Source organism: Leptonychotes weddellii, chromosome 1 (genome assembly GCF_054177405.1).
Source record: "Leptonychotes weddellii isolate Sample4059 chromosome 1, ASM5417740v2, whole genome shotgun sequence".
NCBI classification, from domain to species: domain Eukaryota; kingdom Metazoa; phylum Chordata; class Mammalia; order Carnivora; family Phocidae; genus Leptonychotes; species Leptonychotes weddellii.
Window position 1 is genome coordinate 129151700 of NC_138369.1, and position 15433 is coordinate 129167132.

Here is a 15433-nt window from a genome sequence, read left to right on the forward strand (position 1 = left end):
ATTCCCAACACAAATGAATTAGAGAAAAATGCAGCCAAACAAGCAGAGGTACTTACCCATCTCCTAAGGGAAGATGAGGTGTTATTAAGGTAGCTAGTACCGTGTAAAATGTTTTAGAGTGCCTGTTGAGAAGTGGTACAGATGCAGAAAACGTTAGCATTTGCTTTTATTGGTAAGGTGACGCAAGAATTGTTACTGCAGCTTTTGCTCTGCATCCAGACGTGGCGACTCCGCATGTTGCAGGTGAAGGAGCTGCCTGGGAGAGGGGAGCTCTGCAATCTAAGCCCTATGGGGTCTATCCTGCCTCTGAGGCTGCATTGCAGCGGGGTGTGAAAGGTTCGTGTGTACCAAAGCTTAGGGGGCCTTTCTGAAGCAGGACGGAGTGGAAGGACACGGAGGAACACATCTCATTTAAGGCATGCGATCCTGAGGTGCTCAGAGTCCAGCATCGCCCAATTTGGGCGGAAAGGCGGATACCTAAAACAGCGGCCTTTGCAAGCGTCCAGAGCAGCGGGTGCAATGTTTCCTCCTGCCCGGCAAGGGCCGCTAGGAGCAAGCCCGGGCGTGGGGCCGCTCTCGCCGGCCGCTCGTCTCTGTAGCCCCTCTCCCCGCCCGCAGCCGCGGGTGGGAGAGCGAGGGCGCCGCTATCACGCGTGCGCGCTCCCTCGGTGCAGCTAGTCTGCGTGCGTGAGTGGGAGGTGGCAGGCCTCAGTCTCTGGCCTTCTCCGCTGACTGTTCCAGCGCGACGTCCCCAGCCATGAACCGGTTTGGTACCCGGTTAGTGGGAGCCAAGGCGACCCCACCGCCTCCGCAGCCGAAAGCCCGCAGCAATGAAAACCTTGACAAAATTGATATGTCTTTGGGTAAGGAGCCGAGTTGGACCGAGTGGGAGTGGGGGGAGGGTGTGGGTGGAACCAAGTACCGCGGTTTGTGGGGGAAGGGGCGGTTGGCCGCAGTTGTCGCTCGAGTTTTTCCTTGCCGGTGGGCGGAACCAAGTGAGGGCCCACGGGGACAGGGGGAGCGCCAGCTGGTGCGGTGGTTGAGCCGGAGGGACCCGGGCGTCCCCTCGGCGGGGCTGTGTCTGAGGAGGGGCAGTGAGGGCGGGCGGCGCCGCGGGTTGGGGGTTTTGAGGGTCGAGGGGCGCTACCACTCGCGCACGACCCCGGCTCTTTGTGAGGAAAACTCCGCGGCTTTCCCCTCAAGCGTGTTCGCTGTGGGCGGTGTCGGGAGCGAGGGAGACATCCTTGCTGAAGAAAGCCCTTTGAGAGCCCGGCTGGGTCTGCGTTCGGTTAGAGTCGCTGGTTCAGGAGAGGGCTTGTTGGGCATTTGTGTGGCCAGGCCTATGCCTGGCGCGGTGCGGGCAGCGCAGAGACGCCCCCGAGAGTTGGCCATTTCTGCCTGGCGCCAGACCTCGGGGCCACATCGAGGCGCCCACCCTGGAGCGTTTGTCAAAATACTATCAGGCAACGGCTTCATCAGATGGTTTTATTAGGAGGTGCCTAGAAAGGCGCTCTCTCCTTATCTAGGCCGCAAAGTTAGCTAATTAGGAAAAAAGCAAAAACCGAAGGGGAGATTGACATGGATTAATGGGAAGCCCGGTGAAGCATGGGGTCCAGCCCCTATAAGGAAGATAGTAGCGAACTCTAAAGAAATGAGAAATCTTTGCAGCTAAGGCCAAGAAGAATTTGATAATGAATATTTATTGAGTGCTTACCACCTGCAGGCACTGATCTAAACATTTGATGTGTGTAAACTCGGTTTAGTCTCGTAATAACTCTATGAGGTATGTGCTCCTAATGATAAAAAGCATGGAATCCAGAACCGCACTGTCTTCATTTCAAATCCCCTGCCACTTACTAGCCATGTGGTCACAGGCAAAGTATTTCTCAGTGCTGGTCTGTCTCAGGGGGTTGCTGTATTAAATGAGTCAATAGGCATATATAAACCACTTAGAACAGTACCTGGTACACAGTAAGCATTATATTTACACAAACACTATATAAGCCATTGTTGTTATTCCTGTTTTACAAAACCTGAGGCATAGAGAAATAACTCGCCCCAAATCATACAAATAAAAAAAAAACTTATAGATGTTGCAGGAAGTGTTAAACATGTAATTATCATAACCAATACATTTCTTAAGTGTCTAGGTTTTTTTGTATTATTTTGTTTGGTGGTTAGGATGTTCAAGTGAAGAAAATGGAGGGATAATTCTCTTTGAAGGTAGAAACGAAGTGCTATGATATATAGCTAAAATAGACATTGGTTTCTTTTCTCTTCTCCCAAGAATATATAGCATTCTTTCAGGTTCCTTTTTTTTTAATTGAGAATTTTACAGAAATGGGATGAAGAAATGGTACTTTTTTTTTAGTAGTCTCTACACCCAACCTAGGGCTCAATTTTATGACCCTGAGATCAAGAGTTGCATGCTCTTCTGAGTCAACCAGGCACCCTGTGATGGTACCTATTTTAGACAGTTATTATGCTTTGTGAATATTCCACTTTATCAGGTCTGCAGAGGTTTAGAATCTGATTTTTGTTTGTTTTAAATTGTGGCTGTATGAATTATATGAATATTCATATAGAATATCTACCAAGGTTACCAATAGCTGGCCTCATTGTGGTTCAGTTTCTTAATTTGAAAATGGGTATTATAATACTTCATAGAATTGTTGTGAGAATTAAATGAATACTTGTGAGAACAATGCTTCTTAGTTACTACTGTTTTTATTACCATGTATATATCCCTGTTGTCATGGAAGAAATTTTTTCATAAAAGTAGCTCATTGTAATGGGATTTTTGTTTGTTTTTTCTTTTTTTTTTTTTTCTTTTTTTTTTTAAAGATTTTATTTATTTATTTGAGAGAGAGAGAATGAGAGAGAGCACATGAGAGGGGGGAGGGTCAGAGGGAGAAGCAGACTCCCCGCCAAGCAGGGAGCCCCATGCGGGACTCGATCCAGGGACTCCAGGATCATGACCTGAGCCGAAGGCAGTCGCTTAACCAACTGAGCCACCCAGGCGCCCCTTGTTTGTTTTTTCTGATACATACCCTGTCTACCTAAGTAGGAGAAAGCCATTTTCTTTTAGATTGGAGGAATCCACAATCATTTAACTTGAGGATTTAGATAATAAAACATTTAAATATAAAGCAATTTTATATTTCATATGTTTTGCCACTTTTAATTTTCTTATGTTTATACTTTATAAAATGCTCTATTTTAAAATAAACCTGGTTAGTCAAAATTATATTTTGCCTTTTTTTTTTTTTTTAATGATCCCCAGCAAATTCATTTTTTTGGTGTACTCTCATGGCTCTGAGATTTTAGACTTCTGGCAAAGAGTAAGTAGTACCTTGTCAAAGGAAAGTAGTGTTTCAAAAGTGTTCAAAAGTATTCCCTTTCTGCCCCCTGAGAATATAACATGTTCATGTATCTGATTTCATGAAACTTTTTTTTTTTAAGATTTTATTTCTTTATTTGAGAGAGAGAGAAAAAGAGCACAAGTGGGGAATAAGAAGGGGCAAGATGGAGAAGGAGAAGCAGACTCCCCGCTGAGCAGGTAGCCCAGTGCTGGGCTGGGTCCCAGGACCCTGAGATCATGAACTGAGCTGAAGGCAGGCGCTTAACCAACTGAGCCACCCAGGGGGCCCTGAAACCTTTTTATTTTAAAACAAATGTTTTTGAGTGTCTTTTACTTGGATGAATTTATTTTAGGGGAAGGACTGACCTCAAGAAGATAACAAAGTACTTTGGGGAGATTTGAATTATTTTAATGAATATTTGTGATTAAGAATCTTGAAGATTACAGGGCGCCTGGGTGGCTCAGATGGTTAAGCGTCTGCCTTCGGCTCAGGTCATGATCCCAGGGTCCTGGGATCGAGTCCCACATTGGGCTCCCCGGGGGAGCCTGCTTCTCCCTCTGACCCTCTCCCCTCTCATGCTGTTTCTCTCTCGCTCGCTCTCTAAAAAATAAATAAAATCTTTAAAAAAAAAAAAAAAGAATCTTGAAGATTACTGGTAGGTAATATATAAGGAAGGATTCCTATAATATATAATTCTTTCTTTTACTTCAGAGAAGACTAATTACATTAATATAGTTGTTAGGTTCTTGTGTATAGAGCAGTTTGGAAAAAATAATTGAGGTTAATTAGTTTTGTGAAATTTTATTAAGTTGTTGACCAGGCTTATTTGCTTTATCAATCATCAAAATTAATATTGGAGTTGGGACTGTGGACAAAGTATTTGGATATTTCTTAAATGAGTATTTTTGGATTCTAGTAATCTTCTTTTAACATTTGTAAATAGAAATCTGAAGTACATTTACTTCCCTGATCTTCATATTGTTGTGCTGTGGTATTAGAGCAGTGTAATGTTTGTAAATTACTTTTGGAGAGTTTAAAAGTGTTTTTGGAAAAAATGAGGATTTGAAAGATCAGGTAGAAAGCAAAGTAAGGTAACCCTGAATTATTTTGCTAGAGGAGTAGAGAACCCATATTATTTTCTTTTTGTACTATACCTTTCTTATGTGCTTGTTTTATTTCATATTAGCTATTTACTTGTCTGTTTCCATCAATAATTTTAAACTTAACTGAGAAAAGGGACCATATTTTACTTTTGTTGTTTTCATTCTAGCACAGCCTGTCATATATATTCATTGTACATAGTGTATGCTCAGTAAATATTTGCTGAATTGAGGTGAACTTCTTTAGAGATGTACTCTTTTAATTGAATGTTTTTTGGTTTTTTACTGCCTGTGGTTTTATTGGAAGGTGGTCTTTAAAAACTAGACACTTCTGTGATTTTGGAAAGTAAATATGAGTAGTTTTTGTAAATAGGCTTTTGTTTATATGCATCAGGTAAAGAAATACTGCGGATAACAGAAATCTTCATTAATTGGTAGATCTGCTTTGGGTTAGTGAATTGAACTTTTCCTACAAAACTACTTCAGTGCTGCAAGTATATTGGCTGATTTGAGTTTTTATCTTATTATTATCTTCTTATGAAAGTGCTTTCAAAGTAGCAAAGAAGTTAGGGACATAGGAAATCTATTAACTAGAAAATGAGACTGAGTAATCGAGTCATTAGGTTAAAATGAAAATAATCGTCACATTTCCTATATCACAGATGATATCATCAAATTGAATCGAAAGGAAGGAAAGAAGCAGAATTTTCCGAGACTAAATAGAAAACTCCAGCAAAGTAGTGCCCGGCAATTCAGGATGAGAGTGCGATGGGGAATCCAACAGAATTCTGGTAAGTTTTACAAGTAAGCTTTAATAAAGAGCTATTATGTGTGGGTTCATAGCATGCTATCTTTAGTACATACTTAAAACATGGAGGAAATATATTAGTACCCGTTGTGATTTGTATTTACTCTCAGGTTTTTGTTTAATCTTGAAATCTGGTAAACATTTTAAGTTGCGGGCGCCTGGGTGGCTCAGTTGGATAAGCAACTGCCTTCGGCTCAGGTCATGATCCCGGAGTCCCGGGATCGAGTCCCGCATCGGGCTCCCTGCTCGGCGGGGAGTCTGCTTCTCCCTCTAACCCTACCCCCTCTTGCGCTCTCTCTTTCGCTCTCTCTAATAAATAAATTTAAAAAAAAACAAAACATTTTAAGTTGCTTTAAATAGGTGATAACCCTGCTTCTTAAAAACACTAGGTCATTTTTAAGGTACCCTCAGTATAAAAACAGCATAAATTATATTTAGGACTACAGTATTGTAAAGGATTTTACATATCATGAGGTTTTATTTCCTTCCCAGTTAGGTATTTCTTTTTTTTTTTTTTTTATTTGACAGAGAAACAGCGAGAGAGGGAACACAAGCAGGGGGAGAGGGAGAAGTAGGCTTCCTGCTTAGCAGGGAGCCCAATGCGGGGCTCAATCCCAGGACCCTGGGATCATGACCTGAGCCGAAGGCAGATGCCCAACGACCGAGCCACCCAGGCACCCCTCTCCTTCCCAGTTAGGTATTTCTTTAACAGTCTATCTGGTGGATAATTACATAACTCCAGCATACATATATCCAGTGAACAAGCATACTTCACAAGACAACTCCATTATTGGAGACAGCTCTATTTACTAGGAAGTTTTCTTAGTTTGAAGTAAATCTTGCCCACCTGTTAATTCTACAGAGTTATAGGAAGCAAACTCTCTTTTCTATATGAGAACTTTTTAAATATGTGGAGACTAGGGGCGCCTGGGTGGCTCAGTTGTTAAGCGTCTGCCTTCAGCTCAGGTCATGATCCCAGGGTTCTGGGATCGAGCCCCGCATCGGGCTCTCTGCTCAGCAGGAAGCCTGCTTCTCCCTTTCCCACTCCCCCTGCTTGTGTTCCCTCTCTCGCTGTCTCTCTGTCAAAAAAAAAAAAAAATGTGGAGACTATTCTGCATGGAAAATACTTCCAGACTCTTTGTATTATCATCGAGGGCTTTTAGGATCTGTTAAATATTCCAAAGGTAGCACTCAGAATTGAGTGCCTTAGAAGTGACCTAATGATCTTAGAACTCTACATATACAGTTATTTTTGGCAATTTGGAAGCTTATTTATTTACAGCCATCTTGTTCCAAAATGGATTTAAGGCTGTAACAGAACCCTATTAATTGTATATGACTCATTAATTTTTTTAGCAGTTATATCAATGTTTTAGAATAAACCTTTGTTCAAATTTAAAAACTCTAGATCCTTTTTACACATGTAAAAAATGTTTGATGAACTAGCTCCTAAGTTGACTTTTATCCTGTATGTTAAAAAACATAAAAAATAATTATCTGTGGGCTGAGGATGATTATAATTAGTTCTTTATCTAACACTTAATATGCCATCATACCCTCATAATATGTCTGTAACTGAGGTTAGACCCTACACAAAATTTTATTCTTCTCTAATTTCTTAAAAAAAAAAAAAAAGATTTATCTACTCATTTGAGAGAGCGAGCGTGTGTGTGCCTGCATGTGTGTGTGCTCGCGAGTGGGGGGAGAGGCAGAGGGAGAGAATCCCAAGCAGACTCCCTGCTGAGCACAGAGCTAGATGCAGAGCCTGATGAGGGACTCCACCCATGGCTCAACCCCACGTCCCATGAGATCACGACCTGAGCTGAAACCAAGAGTTGGATGCTCAACTGACTGAGCCACCCAGGCGCCCCTTCTCTAGTAATTTCTTAAACAACTGAACCCAAGCAAGTAAATTTTGTGACAGATATTTAGCATAGCAAATGAATTTTTAATACCAGTGATTGATATTTAAAGATTCTTATAAATGTTACTCAGCATACCATATTTTATACATGATTTGCTTTAAAATAATTTCAGAGTTCACAGAAGCCAGAAATATATTTGTTTACGCTAGCCGCATGTTAAATACATGATAAATGCCCTGAACTGACCAGGTTCTCAAGGTATTTAGAGATGTGATCTTTTACTTCAAGGAATTTCTAGTAACAGAGATAGGACAAAAAACATGGAGTTGAGAAATGTCATGAGAGAAATTCCAATAGTACCGTAGGACTTTAGATAGATTTTGTGCTAAGAAAATCAGTGAGGATTTAATGGATAAGGTGAAATAGGATCTGGTCCATGAAGGATCAGAAAAGCTTTCCTTTTATGGGGGTTATGATCTGAGCTTTAAGATAAATGATACCGAGGGGCAGCTTAGGATCTTATAAGATTGAACCTGTGCTTGTTTGTTCTCTGGTTACATGTGACAGAGCCTAAAATAGAACATCTACTTTTGTCACTGAATGTGCAGAGAGATAGAAGATTGTCTCAGACTCATTGGTTAGAAGTTCAGATTTCCACATTGTAATGTCACTGAGGATGTTAGCTTAAGGTAAAAGAACATGTAAGATAGAGAGCCTTTGGCAGATTCTCAATAAATTGTTTTTATTTATTTATTTATTTATTTATTTATTTATTTTTTAAAGATTTTATTTATTTATTTGAGAGAGAGAATGAGAGACAGAGAGCACGAGAGGGAGGAGGGTCAGAGGGAGAAGCAGACTCCCCGCCGAGCAGGGAGCCCGATGTGGGACTCGATCCCGGGACTCCAGGATCATGACCCGAGCCGAAGGCAGTCGCTTAACCAATTGAGCCACCCAGGCGCCCCTGTTTTTATTTATTTTTTTAAGATTTTATTTTTTTAAGTAATCTCTACACCCAACTTTGGGGCTTGAACTTAAAACCCTAAGATCAAGAGTCACATGGACTCTACTGATGGAGCCAGCTAGGCGCCCTTTTGAATAAATTATTTTTGATGGCTAAACAAATAAGTGTATAAAATCTTCCTAATTCTTGGCCCAAAATATAATTTAGTCACTCATTAAATATGTTTAAACAACTTGAATATTCTTCAGTGGTTGAATAGTATACAGCATCGGTTCTCAAAGTGTTCAGGGACCCTGGGGAATCCCCAACACTCAAGGGGTCCACAAGGTCAGAACTATTTTTATAATAATACTAAGACACTGTGTTTTCACTGTTTACCCTCTCATGAATGTTTTCCAGAGTCTACATGACACCCTGTGATAATTAAATTGAATGTGGTAGCAGATATAAGAATCTAGCTATCTTTATTAAGGTAGACACCAAAGAGATTTGCAAAAATACGAAACAGTGCTATCATTCCTTTTAAATAGTTTTGGGGGAAAATAATTGTTATTTTTCATTAAAAATATGTTATTTGCCCTGGAGTGGGTTTATTATTGTTGCTTTAATGAAATAACAAATAGCTTTTAAATGCTTTATTTTTCATTTCTAATATAATATCAATAAACATAAACCCACAGAAACAAAAATTCTGGAGTTCTCAATAATTAAGAGTATAAAGGGGTCCTGAGGGGCACCTGGTTGGCTCCATTGGTTAAGCAGCTGCCTTCAGCTCAGGTCATAATCTCAGGGTCCTGGGATCCAGCCCCACATCAGGCTCCTTGCTCAGTGGGGAGTCTGTTTCTCTCTCTCCCTCTGCCCCTCCCCCACTTGACTTTCTCTCTCAAATAAATACATAAAATGTTAAAAAAACAAAAATAACAACAAAAAACAGAGGTCCTGAGACCAAAAAGTTTGAGAATGGTGTTTCTTTCAGAAGTAGAAGAGACAGGGGAATATTTGTATGTTGCTTTGGGAAGGAGCCAGTAATATGACTGCATTCACTCTGATTCAACATTTCCCAAAAACCCCTCAAATCTTTGTGTAAGTGATCAGACTCCAGAAAGTACTGAGGCAAGTTGATAAGTGTATGAGAGAAATTCACAAAGGGATTGGGCTAAGGATGCAAACATAAGATGAAAATTCTCGTCTTTAGTTTTAATTGTTGTCAACCTTGGTCACACCTGTGGAGCTTTATAAACTAGACTGATGCTCTGGCTGCACTCCCATTTCTACTCAAGCAGAATCTGCAGAAGTTGGGCCTAGGAATTTTTTTTTTTTTTAAGCTCCATATGTGGTTCTGATACATGGCTAGGGTTAAACTGCTCTAGTACAGCTGAAAATGTGAAAGGATTTTCATAGAGGTGTAGTTGAAGTAATAAGAATGAAGATACTCTGGAAAGACAGGAGAGAACTTTCTAGAGGGGCTGGAATGGATGAAAACTAAGAAAAGATGGGGCGCCTGGCTGGCTGAGTCTGTAGAGCATGAGACTCTTGATCTTGGAGTTGTGAGTGTAAGCCCCACGTTGGGCGTAGAGCTTACTCAAAAAAAAAGCTAAGAAAGGACTTACCGTATTAGATGATGTCTTTAGTATCTCTATAATGCTTTTTATAAGGCACTTACAGAAGGTAAGAAGGGAGAGAATTGGGACAGTATGTATAGGTCTTTCTTTATGAAACGGGAAAATGAAAGGGTGAAAAATAAATAGAACCATTGCTAAAAATGAGGTACAGCTGGTGAAGTTTGTTTCAAGGTATAAAGGGAGGGAGGGGGAAGGGATGATCTAAGCTTTCTAGAAGGTAGAGAAGCCACTCATAGAAATAAAAGTGGAAAGGATAATGAGTATGGGAGCAATGACTATAGCAGTCAGAAGTAGAAGGCACCCAGGAATAGAATTCTGTCTTATACTTTCTCCTTTTAATTAGTTTTATTCTTGTTAATGAGACTTTTCTCATGAGTCTTTCTCATCTGAGCTTAAAACTTTGGTATAATAATGGATTCCTTCTTTCTTTAATCTTTCTCTTTGCTAATTCATTCATTCTTTTGGAATACTTTCAAATTTCTTTGTTCCACTCCCCATCCTTTATCATGTCATGTTTGAGTACTACGGTAGCATCTGAAATGGTCTCACTGCCTTCTTTCTCCCTCTTTCATTCAAAGATACTGCTTCTAGACTGATGTAACCTGATCATGAATTCTGTGACCCCTCATTCCTTGTCAAGTGTATTCTTTATCCCCACATAAAGCCCACTGATTTTTTTTTTTAATAAAGCCCACTGATTTGAGGCCACCACGTTCATTTACTTCTTTTTCTTTGCCCTAGGCTGTATCTTAATATGCTGTGGTTACCCATGTCTTTGTACTTGTAAGTTCATGTTTATCTCCCTAATCAAATTTTGTCTGTTTTATAATGCCTAGCTGAGAGCCCACTTTTTCTGTAATAATTATTCTTTTCCTCTTTGGAAATGTATCCTAGATTATATTTTTTACCTTTTATTCTTTAGTTTTTATATTACAGTTTGGAAAGTGTTCAGTTTTTGGAGCCACACTAACTTGCACCTAGATTGATGGCTGTGCCATTTTCTAACTGTGACGATCTGGGTAGTCACTGTTCTTCACCTCACTTTGCTCACCTGCAAAATTAAGATGTTATCATCAACCCCACCAAGTTCTTGTTTAAAGTACTCAGTACAGTGTGTTAACAGAGTTAATGGTGTCTGTTTCATATTTAATACAAATAAAAATAACAAGTAGTTGTAAATTTAACTTAAATATACAGGTTCCCTCAACATGCTTAATCTTTATTTGGTTGCAATTCTAGAAGGAAATCACACATAGAACAACAATAATTTGGTTTCAAAGGGTACCTGACTGGCTCAGTCAGAAGAGTGTGCTACTCTTGATCTCAAGGTCATGAGTTCGAGCCCCACATTGGGTGTAGAGATTACTTAAATAAATAAAACTTTAAAAAACCCCAATAAATTTGATTTCACAATTTAAAAAATTGTGTCTTTATTGCTTTTCCCCTGGTTATAAAAGTAATCAGTACTTTAGGACTGAGGCAGAGTACCCAAGAAAGGAACAAATCTGGAAGAACTCCCTGTCACACGGAGTTGCCATTCTGGTGGAACTCACTAGGAAGCCACCTGTGGGGGTGATGCAACTTAAATTCAATGGAGGATGAGTATGGCCAGAACTATAGTGATACCTAGGACTAGATCTGGACAGATGCCTAAGGCCCAGCATTGAAGGTGTCACTCACACTCAGATTTTGTGCCCTTGGTGCTTCTCTTGCCTCACCAGTCTCAGCTTGCAGGGGAGGGATAATGAATACCACTAGGTGTTCGGTGCCCCAGAATAAGTCTTGAGGTGTACACTGGAACCTGAAAATAAAAATCCTTTCTCTAGAGTCTCTCCAGTGCCCTCTACTTACAAAGCTTACCATTGTGCCAGCTGGTTAGAGAAATGTTCCTGTAATGGAAGCAGGGCAGTAAAGAGTGAATTGGGAGCTGAAAGGCAATAAATTGGTAAATGGTTCAACCATTATAACACGTTTTCCTATCTTGTTGAGCTCTGTTCTCAAAATAGGTACACTGCACAAAAGCATTCTGGAGTTAGGTAAGTTTGGGAATACATACGCTATTATCCCCAACTTAGAGATTCATTACACACATTAATCCTAAGAAATCCTATAGTAAAGAAAACAATTTTAACTATTTTTAGTTTGGCCATGAAACTTTTCTGTTAGAAGACCTGTTACCATTTTGCAGGTGTGTAGTATTATACAGGATACCATTCTAAAGACATTCCCCCCAAAATTAGAATTCCAGAATAGAAATGCACAGGGCACCTTGGTGGCTCAGTCAGTTAAGCCTTTGGCTCAGGTCATGATCAGGGTTCTGAGATTAAGCCCTCCATCGGGCTCCCTGCTCAGTGGGGAGTCTGCTTCTCCATTTGCCTCTGCCTGCAGCTCCCTCTGCTTGTGTTCTCTCTCTCTGTCAAATAAATAGATAAAATCTTAAGAAAAAAATAAAAATGCCCAGTATCACAATTGTTACTTAGCATGGTTCTCTGGAATTTCTGGTCATTGCATTAAGACATAGAAGAATTTGAGGTGCAATTAGAAAAAAGAAGTCCGTATCATTTGCAGGTGATAAGTTGTTGCTCAGTAATCCCAAGAAAATAATTTTTTTCCCAAGAAAATAATTTGAAAGACTATAGAACTAAAAAAGTAAGTTCAGTGGGATGGCCAATTAAAAGGTATTAATTAAAAACTTCAGTAGTTTTTGGTAATCTCAGGAATGACAATATGAAAATTATTGTTAGAAAAGGGATCTTTTTTTGTGATTGACAACAAAATATATAAAATACGTAGCAGTAAACTTAAGAAAACTGAGTTTAGTGATGAGAAGCCTTGAATAAGTGGCAAGGCATACTGTGTTCATGAATATTGTAAAGATGTGAATTCTTAAAAAATTAATTATAAATTTAATATAATTCTTTCAAAGTACCAAAGGATTTGGGGTGCCTGGGTGGCTCTGTTGGGTGTCTGCCTTCGGCTCAGGTCATGATCCCAAGGTCCTGGAATTGAGCCCCGTGTCGGACTCCCTGCTCAGCGGGGAGCCTGCCTCTGCTGCTGCCCCTGCTTGTTCTCTCTCTCTCTCTCTCAAATAAATAAATAAAATCTTAAAAAAAAAAAAACAGTATCAAAGGATATTAAAACTTGACCGCAGAAAATGTACTTATGAACATGACAGTTCATGAATGGAAGAATAGCTAGCCAAAAACACATGGAAAATGTCCATTCTCACTAGTAAACTACCAAATAAGATAAGATTTTTTTTTCAAATACCAAGTGATAAAGATTAAAGAGAATATTCAGTATTGTGAATGATATGGAAAAAGTGGCACCCTTATATTCCTGGGAATATGAATAAATTGTCATTCTAAAGGGGATTTTTTTACAACATGAATCAAAATCCTTAATTTGCTTTACTATTTGATACAGCATTTCAACTTCTAGAAATTTATATCTTGAAGAAATAATCAGATATGTATGAAAATGTTACCTCTAGAAATCTAGAAAAATGTAAATTTGACTTGCTATTTACTGTTCTGTTTTTTTTTTTAAGATTTTATTTATTTATTTGACAGAGACACAGCGAGAGAGAGAACACAAGCAGGGGGTTTGGGAGAGGGAGAAGCAGGCTTCCCGCTGAGCGGGGAGCCCGATGGGAGGCTCGATCCTAGGACCCTGGGATCATGACCCAAGCTGAAGGCAGACGCTTAACGACTGAGCCACCCAGGCGCCCCTATTTACTGTTGATTAAACCTATGTCCTTGTAATGTTCTTAGTGCATATTATTGATACTTTGCAACTCTGTAAAATTAGAGCTAACTTTATATATAATTGGTAGTTTTTTTAATTGTCCAGTAGAAAAAATAACCCTGAAAATCATGCTTTTTTCCCCCTGTAAGACATTCACCAGTTTCTGTCTTAATATAGCTGTCTTATTTAAACATTCCTTTTTTCTGCCACTAAATATAAAATCCAGCTCTTTCGAGTTCCTTTGGAACTGGATTTGTTTCCCTGCTATGCTCTTACTAATGAGTTAAATAAAAGTTTGTTGCATCTTGACCTCCCCCCCCAGAAAGTGTTACTTATAATAATTTAACATTAGAAGTAAGTGAAGTGATCATTGTGAGGTTTTTGGATCAAGTATGGCACATTAAAAAAATAATACAATGAGGGGAACCTGGCTGGCTCAGTGGGTAGAGCCATGTGACTCTTAATCTCAGGGTCATGAGTTCAAGCTCCTCTTTGGGCATGGAGCCTACTTAATAATAATAATACAATGAAAGAATATTAAAGACATGGGATAATATTCACAATGCATTGTTAATGCACACTACAAAATAGTACATAGGCTATGAAATATGGTTGCCAGGAAGATTGATTCAGTGTACCTTTTAGGCACTTGGTAGTACAAAATTATGAATTACCTCTGTGATAGTCTTTTAAGTTGCTTAAAAAATAGTTGAGGGCGCCTGGGTGGCTCAGTTGGTTAAGCGACTGCCTTCGGCTCAGGTCATGATCCTGGAGTCCCAGGATCGAGTCCCACATCGGGCTCCCTGCTCAGCGGGGGGTCTGCTTCTCCCTCTGACCCTCTTCCCTCTCGTGCTCTCTGTCTCTCATTCTCTCTCAAATCAATAAATAAAATCTTTAAAAAAAAAAATAGTTGAAACTAAAAATGTTAACTTTTTAAGTGTGTAGGAGTAAAAGAAAAGACTAGCAAGAGATGTAATGTTAGTGGTTATCCCAAGATAATGGGATAATGGGTGACTTTTATTTTCATTTGTACTTTATATTAAGATTTCTGCAGTGAACATGCTCTTTTTTTTTGTAATTAAAAAATATTTAGGGACACCTGGGTGGCTCAGTCAGTTACGTATCTGCCTTTTTGGCTCAAGTCATGTTCCCAGGACCCTGGGATCGAGCCCCACGTCGGGTTCTCTGCTTAGGGGGGATCCTGCTTCTCCCTCTGTCCCCTGCTTGTGCTCTCTCTGGCTATCTCTCTCTCTCTCAAATAAATAAATAAAATCTTTAAAAAATATATTAAATAAAATACACAATGGAAAGGCAAAGTCAAGTTTTGTCACATGCCACAGAGGTTAAAATATATTCTTTGGAGCTCAATAGGGTCTTCAGCAAAAGCAGTTTAAATACAGTAGAAATGAAAATAAGCCAAATTGCAACATAGTAAGTAAGTGGGATATGAGATAGTGACCCACCCAAGATCATTGTTGTTCAATAGAAATAAAATGTGAACCACATATGAATAATGTATTTTATTTAACCCAATATATCCAGAATATCTTTGCAGTATATAATTAATACAAAGTTATTAATGAAATATTGTACTTTTTTGTTACATCATAGTTCAGACTAGTTATATTTCAAGCATTTAGTAAACGCATGTTAGTGGACACCACATTGCACAGGGAAAGTTGTTCATTGAGAAAGTAATGCAAGAGAGAGTATTGCTACCAGGGAAATGTGAGAATCTTATAGTCCTTTGCAGTCCATTACAGCAACAGAACCCTTGATGGTGCAGTTTATTGCCTCTTTAAAAATGAAATATTATGTAATTTCAAAAGAAATACATGTAAGTAATGCAATAATATTATGTAATAGTAATATAAGAAATATAATATAAATAATAAATGAAAAATGAAACCCTCGTACCTTCCACCCTGCTTAAGAAATAGAATACCCTATGACCTGTGTGCCCTT

General features: G+C 39.3%; 1 protein-coding gene across 1 annotated transcript in view; it reads left to right on the plus strand.

The window, feature by feature from the left end:
• The first annotated feature begins 615 nt into the window (after positions 1-615).
• The window catches only part of FYTTD1 (forty-two-three domain containing 1), a 29932-nt gene continuing 15114 nt past the window's right edge, over positions 616-15433 (plus strand). Inside the window, exons 1-2 of the mRNA XM_006738414.3 lie at positions 616-863; positions 5125-5253. Coding sequence (XP_006738477.1) covers positions 758-863; positions 5125-5253 — 235 coding nt within the window. The 5' untranslated portion in view covers positions 616-757. The remainder of the gene's footprint in view (positions 864-5124; positions 5254-15433) is intronic.